Source organism: Psammomys obesus, unplaced genomic scaffold (genome assembly GCF_907164565.1).
Source record: "Psammomys obesus unplaced genomic scaffold, mPsaObe1.curated_primary_1811, whole genome shotgun sequence".
In the NCBI taxonomy this organism is placed as follows: Eukaryota; Metazoa; Chordata; class Mammalia; order Rodentia; family Muridae; genus Psammomys; species Psammomys obesus.
The window spans coordinates 2,787,240-2,794,748 of NW_026596152.1; the positions used below are offsets into that span (position 1 = coordinate 2,787,240).

The following is a 7,509-nucleotide window of genomic DNA, read 5'->3' on the forward strand; positions in this document are numbered from 1 at the left end:
GAAGTACCCAGTCAGTGGTCTGGGACAGCCACTGCTGCCTAGGTTCTTTATAGCATCCAGTCTCTGGGGCTAAGAGCCTCTAGGACACTCCTCCTCTTTGCTCAGAAGCGCCAGCAGCAGGCAGACTATGGAGACCCTTAGTTTTCCACCTGTGACGTGTACTGCCAGTCCTCCCAAGGCAATATAGAGGGAGAGGGGGCCATATGCGATACTTCTTAAAATTGTACGAGACGTTGTACAATGCATGGAATGTTGTATCATGCATGGCATCTTGCTGCTATGCTTTGCGGGATTGCTACGAAGTCTTGTAAAACATATTTGGAGCAACACTGCCACCTGCTGGTCATTACTCATATTGCATAACGTCTGTTTCCACCACACCTTTCGTTTCTACCCTGCTAACATTTGGTTTATTCCTTTCCTCCCATGTTTCAATACAAAGGTTGTTGGTTTCTTTTTTTAATTAATTACACTTTACTTTGTATCCCCCCTGTAGTTCCCTCCCTCTTCCCCTCCCAACCCCTCCCTTCCTCCCCCTTCTCCACACATGCCCCTCCCCAAGTCCACTGGTAGGGGAGGTCTTCTTTTCCTTTCTTCTGATTCTAGTCTGTTAGAGAGGTTTTTATTTACTGTGCTGGTGACATACCCACCCTGACAGGGTGGCAGAATGCCATCTGCGAGCAACAGGTTGCATCCTGAGGGAGACCAAAGCTGATGAACAGGAAATTTGACTACGGGTTGCTTTGACCTTGGGTCCCAGTATAGTGGCCTTCCCCTACTCTAGAGTTCTTGCTTTGCCAGAATATAAGCCTCAGTGACCGGGTGGATGCTTTTAGTGACAGTCCCTTCCTTCTCCAGGCCAGGTCCTTGTGCCCCCTATAGCACAGTGATTTTACTAAAATCATTGACTCCTCACTCAAGCCTGCAAGGTAACTAAAAGCAGGACAAATGTCTGGTGTCTATGCCTTCACTTTACATCTGTCTCCCAAGTCCAAAAACTCCATGACAGACTTCTGACTAACTCAGTACGCAGGCAGATTAGTCACTCAAGGAGTGTCTGTACAAAAACTGGTGGCACCTGACCTGTCCCATCCCCCATCACGACAGAAGGCACAGACGAGAGTGAACCCAGCACTCAGCCTTCACAACGTCCTATTCCAGATCCCGAAGGCACTCACAGGTCCCGCTCTTCACTGGCTCAGACCTGCAAGTCACCCCGGATTCCAGAAAGAGCAGAGCCTCGTGGCCAAGCCACCTTATCACGAAATTTCCCCTCGTGATAAGCTGGCTTGTCCCCTTCATCGAGAAGGTCTCCTTTGAACCCTCCCGTAGAACCAGAACAGGGATGGCGATCAAGAAGATGCCTGGCTGGGACTGCTCAGTTATGCAAACCTCTGGCCCTCCGCCCCACTCACACGCTATCTAAACCCAAGCTCACATCAATATCCTAAAGAGAGACGGACGTGGGGTCACCAACCCTGTCCTGTGCTTCCCAGCGCAGCTGCGTTGTCAGATGTTCCGTGTCTGTCCTCACTGCTCCTCATTTTGGGTGCACCTTTGGTCAGGTGAGCAGCAGAACTCTGTTTCCAAAATAACACCCTCTTGATCTGGAGCTCAACGTGCAAAGCAGAGCCTGGAGGGGAGCAGGCGGGATGCAGCTCTGAACAGGTCCTGAGCACTGGATGCCCGTGGCTCTGACCCTTCCTGCCCCAAAGCTACCATACAGGTGTTCTGGCTGCCACTGCTGCTGACCCCACCTCACACAGTACCCCCCCCCCATGACAATCAAGCCCACTAAAGCAAAGTTACATTGCTGACATCCTCCTAAATTCAAACCCCATATTTTCCCTCCTGTGCCTGGAGGACTTGATCATCCCATGTTTTGAGGGTTCTTGGGTGATCACAAAAGCTTAGAAAGCTTATTTTTGAAGGATTCATTTTATTTTATTATGTGTATATGTGGGTATGTGTGTCTGAGTGCAGGTGCCTGCAGAGGCCCGAGGGGTCAGATCCTCTGGAGCTGCACTTTCAGGCTGTTGTGAGCTGCCCAACCCGGGTCCTGGGAGCAAAATCCTTTGCAAGAGCAGAAAGCACTCTTAAGCACGGAACTGTCTATCTCACATTTTTACTTTTTAAAAGACTTGTTTATTTTATTTTACATGTATGAATGTTTTGCCTGCATGTATGTATGTGCACTGAGTATCTGGTGTCTATAGAGGCCAGAAGAGTGCATTGGTTACCTTGGAGTTATGGGTGGTTGTGGGCCACTATGTGGGTGCTGGGAATTGAACCCCAGTCCTCTGGAAGAGCAGCGAGTGCTTTTAATCACTGAGACTTCTCCCCAGCCCATGATTTTACTTTTAAGTGAAGATTTACGTACATGCATCTGTATAGCTTTTTTTTTTTTCTGTTTAGCTTTATATGCTAATTTTGTGACAGGTTTTGGAAGAGTGGCATTGTGCAGTCTTTCATCTATAAATATTAGGACATTTGAGTCAAGGGTCACAATATCATTGAAAACCATGTGCCTGTGCCTCTCTGCAGTCCAGGAATCACTTGCCATCTCTATAAACAAAGCACGGTGGTATTTTAGGAGGAGTTTTGTTTTGAAAAACATCTGGAATGATGGATGCCCGAGAGTGGAGGATCTTAGCAGCCACCGAGGATCTAAGAAAATGGCTCTTGGGCCTACATCCCAGCTGGGGAAGGGCTGAACTGTGCTTCCAATGAAGGGTGCTCATGACAATTTGTTAGCTAAACTTAGTCAGAAGAATATAATGATATTATGTATAACATAAGCATATTACGACATATGTGTGCATGTAAGTATATGTGCTTAAATGTGTAATGTGTGTGTATGATATTTTATATCATACAGCTTATATATCACATCATATACCATATTAAATATTAACGTTCAACAGCTGTGTTAATGTTAGTCATTATTATTGGCATAATTTAGCTTTATGTATTTACATACATTATGTGATATGTTTATGTGATACATAAAATGTTAACAAATTAATGATTGACAGTAATCAGTATATGACAGCTTCTATGGTATCATGCTTAAATAACATCAATGTCTAAGTTACTCTTGACAAATACAATTTAAAGTTCAATTTGTCACACATGGCGGCTGGTGGCTGCTACACTGGCTGCTACAGATCAAAGGTATTTCCATCGGACTGGGAAAGGCTGCCCTAAATGGTCGCGCAGTGCCGGCTGGCTGTTGGAGGCTGGCTGGGCGTGCTCCTCTGTAGGAGGTGGGGGTGGGTAGGCCGGAGGCTGCAGCATGCTTGGATACCATGAGGGTTTAATGCATTACAGCCTCTGCAGTACTGCTTAGCTGTCACCCCACAAAGCAGAGAAGCTATTGGAAGCGTGCCCCCAATTTTGTGTGGGAGCCACCCAGAGGCCTCGCCCTTCTGCTGTGTCTCGGCACCCTCAGTGGGAGGGTGAGGGCCTTGCACAGGGCAGCTAGCGGGTTAGGGCCTGTAAGGGACCCCACAGAATGGAGAAGACAGAAGTGCCAGCACTCGCTAGGAAAGCCTTTATTCCCCCTCAGCGACCGCGATGGCCGTTCTCACAGTTAACCCTCTTCTGGGACATTGAGCTTCTCTTTCACCCCACAGGCCACCACGGCGAAGAAGAACTCGGGGAAGAAGGTGCGGATGAACACAGCGGCCTTGGGGACCGGGTTTGCCATGAACACCTCTTGCTTCTTCCTCCTCACCGTGCGCATCACTTCCTCAGCCACCTCCACCGGGTGTGCGCCATAGCTCAGCTTCCTGCAAAAGACTGGGCACACAGGCCGAGGCCGGCCACTGTCAGTTCAAATCCCCTGACTAGGGAGACGCTTGCTAGCATCATGGTGTCCTGACACTCCGCCATCCTCTGTCCTCAACCCTGGGGTGCTACTTCACGGTCCACCCTTTGCTGCTTCCTCTGCTGCCCCCTTTCCTCCCTGGTGCCTTCATAGTGAAGGGCATGGGGACGAGCTTGGGCAACAAGAAGGTGAAGAAGACCCTGTCCTCTGTGATGTCCCTTGGCCAGATCCTCTGGTGTTCCTTGCTTTGTCCTCCAGCCCAGTTCATGTCTGTGTCTCAGTGCGGACCTCAAGCTTTGGGTGAGGAGCCACTTCTTTCCTTGGAGCATTTTAGAACAGTTTGCGTTCTCTGTGGCTTAGTACCTTCTTTCCGGTTTCCTAAAGGGAAGATGGGGCCAGCTCTGTGAAGGGTCTGACTCTAAGCTGTGGCAGAGGCGAGCCTGAGGAACAGACAGTCCTGGCTCGAGAGGCTCAGCCTCTGTTCAGAGCGGCCTCCTGAGGAAGAGGGAGCAGGGTGGCTCTTAAAGACCATGTGCTCATTGTAGCCTGCTGTTTGGAACAGAGCTGCAGCCATCTTTGTACTCAGCTTCCAGTTTGTTTCTAAGGTGATATCAAGTTCAAATTTTTAAACTTTTCAACTCTGCTTCCTGGAAACGGTTGTTCATAGCTGGCACTGGCAGACCCTGCCAGAGGGTCGAGCTCCTCTTATATTTTACTATGATTCAATAGTGGTATAACCCATGCTTTATTATCTATTTGCTCGGCTACACTCTGGCTGCACCCTTCTTATCTACACACCTGTCTACACCCTGGATGTACTCTGGAAGACCCTAAGCCCTGCCTCACTTAGGATGGATCAGCTTAAAGCTTAGCTGTAATACTTCGTCTAATTAGCCAAAAATGGGACAGACAGAATGTGTTACTGTCCTTCCCATGTCTTTTGCATTTGGTTCTTTCTATGAAAACGTTGCTGTGAGAACATGTAGATGTCACAGTTAGACTCCCCAGTCCTTACTGTGGCCCTGATCGATCAGCTTGGAAAAGGTGTTCCAATAAACCATCCGTATCTAACTGAGACCAGAGTCTGAGTGCTTTGTATGGCTATTTTTATACCACAACTGTGCTGGCTGTTTAGTCTGGGAAAAGCTGTTGAGCAGGGTGAGAGTTTAGCTCAGCCCTGCCAGGGTCTGCTGGCTGCAGTTTGGGTGTGCTCTCTACCTGGTCCCCCAGGCCTCAAGGTTTAGCTTCCCAACCCCCAGACTCGCTGTTCTCCTCCGAACTCTTACATTTACAAATGGATGACTCCCAGTTTCTTTGCTCAGGGTAGACGTGGTGGGAACGGATGAAAGTGGGGCTCACGGTGCTCACCACGACATCGTATTCCTCAACCTCAGCTCTGAGGCAGTCGAAGAAGCCCATGACGGCATGCTTGGAGGCTGCATCTGGAAGAGAGACCCGCCAGAGGTGGGTACAGGAAGGGCTCCTCTCTTGCTTGCCTGGGGTTGCGCTGCGGACAGGAGGGCAGACATACATCTTCCTCCAAGCTCAGAGCTGAAAGGGACCTGTGAGTGCCTGGGAGTAATCCGTTCACTGTCTCACTGGATCTCTGTCCCTGTTCTGTGACTCGATGTCTCCTTAATTTAAATCATCCCGAGCTTCCCCAGCCGAACACATGCGAACCTTCTTCTCATTGACAGGACACTATAACGACTTCTCCACAGCTGTGTTGGGTATTTCATGCAATCCAGGGATGATGGAGAGTATGTGAGAGGGTGCACAGGTGTTCTAAGCAAATACCATCTGTGGGGGGAGGGGGCCCTAGAACCACTGTGCCACGGATCCTGAGAGACCATTGTATACTGAGTGAAGGTATGGGGGAGCCACTGTGAGCACTCCCTGAAGAGTACAGGAGAGGCTGAGAGGTCACGTGACGACAGTAGGCCTCACAGCCGAAGGTGGAAAAGCACTGACTCCTGGCCTCCTGTCTCCTCTGCCTCAGGAGGCCCGCCCTCCGAGCTCACAGCACATCTAATCCCACTTTCCTGAAAACAGAGAAGTTTAAACCAAGGCCACATCTTCACACTACTAGGAGGGCTGAAATCAAGACGGACCACCCTAAGTGTTGGGGAGAGGAGGTAAAATCAGAGCCCTCGTGTAATGCCGGTGGGAATGTAGAGGGCATGTCCGCTTTGGAAACAGCCTGGGAATCTCTCAGACATTTAAACGTAATTTCTCTCCTAGGTTTGCACCTGGGGCAAATGCGAAGCCATGTCTTCACAGAAATGATTCACACATGTTCACAGAAACATTACCCATAGTTCCATAGTTCCAACAATAGATGAATAGATAAGTAACACATGGTATAGCCAAGCAATGAAGTATTGGCCATCGATTGAAAGAAATGCTGATGCATACTGCAATATTGTGCTAAGTCAAACATATATAAAAGCCAGTAATGGTCTGCATCGGCGGGTCAGGAGGTCCCACCTCTATCTGAGGATGTATAAAGTGGCCCATGCCAACATTTTCTTCAGTGGTATAACCACTTGCAAGTTACCCAAGCTCCTGTGGGTGACTGCTCACCCATTTCCTGTCATCAAGATAGACTAGGGTAGAACCATTCCTCCGGTCTGTCTTTGGCTCTCTATCTGTGCTCAGTAGGTCCTTGTTCATGTTTCCCAGGAGAAAATAAACACAATAGGGACATAGCAAAGGTAGGGATGTTTCCAAAATGTCCCCCAACAGGTCCTGGGGTGCACCCCTAGAGTCCCCTCCATGCCATCTCACACTTGGAGCCTCCTGTCTCCTGGGATTCTCAGTGGCGATAGCAGGCCTCAGATAACGCTCTTTGGCTGTTGCTACTACACAAGGCTCCACCCGGGGGCTCTGCTCCTCTTCTTTCCCCCTTTTTTCCTCAGAGCCGTCCCTCAGCCTCCTGTTTTGTGATGTGTGAGCATCCTCCTTGTTCATTTCAGAGAGGGACCGTTTCATAGAGGAGGAGGTGTCTGAGCTAAGACTATGCCTCTGTGTAGCAGAGTGGCCACACGCCTCCTGCAGGGTCACGCTGAAATGGCACGTGTCTTCCCACCTGTGGTAATGCACTTAGGGAGGAGAGGAACCCCCAACTCTCCCGGGGAGCTGGGGCATGAAAGAAATCCTCGCAGATGAGACACCCCCAACCCATGCGGTCCCTTGCCTAGTCTACACTTGACAGAGGCGCTTGCCCTGGCACAGAAGAGGGCCACCCTCTCTTGTCTTCGAGGCTTACAAGCTGTGCGGAACGGGATCCCAAACTTGCCCTGGATGTTGTTCACCAACACGATCTGGCCTGTCCTCCGGGAGATCATGTTGGGAAGCAGAACTGGAAAATACAAGGAGTCCCAGTTAGAAATCTGAGACAAGCAGGCTGCAGAGGCAGATCCCCACCCCGCCTGGTCTGTGACCCATGGCTCTGCCACCTCTTTGCCCATTGCAATTCCTGGTTCCAGGAATTCACTGGCCCAGTGTTTCCGAGAGAGACCAGTTGGCTGGCACATTGCTGGGTGATTTGAAATGACCTAGCTCTGTACTTGTTAAGTGACACAGAATTTGATAGTAGGTAAGGTCTATCTATCTATCCTGTCTATCTGTCAATCTATCTATCTATCTATCTATCTATCTATCTATCTATCTATCTATCT

The 7,509-nt window shown here is 49.4% G+C and overlaps 1 protein-coding gene across 2 annotated transcripts in view; it reads right to left on the reverse strand.

The window, feature by feature from the left end:
* Positions 1-3,592: 3,592 nt before the first annotated feature.
* The window catches only part of Dhrs7c (dehydrogenase/reductase 7C), a 17,369-nt gene continuing 13,452 nt past the window's right edge, over positions 3,593-7,509 (reverse strand). For both annotated transcript variants that reach the window (XM_055594390.1, XM_055594391.1), the window contains 3 exons: positions 7,098-7,190; positions 5,116-5,271; positions 3,593-3,801 (listed from right to left, as the gene is read on the reverse strand). In XM_055594390.1, coding sequence (XP_055450365.1) covers positions 3,593-3,801; positions 5,116-5,271; positions 7,098-7,190 — 458 coding nt within the window. The remainder of the gene's footprint in view (positions 3,802-5,115; positions 5,272-7,097; positions 7,191-7,509) is intronic.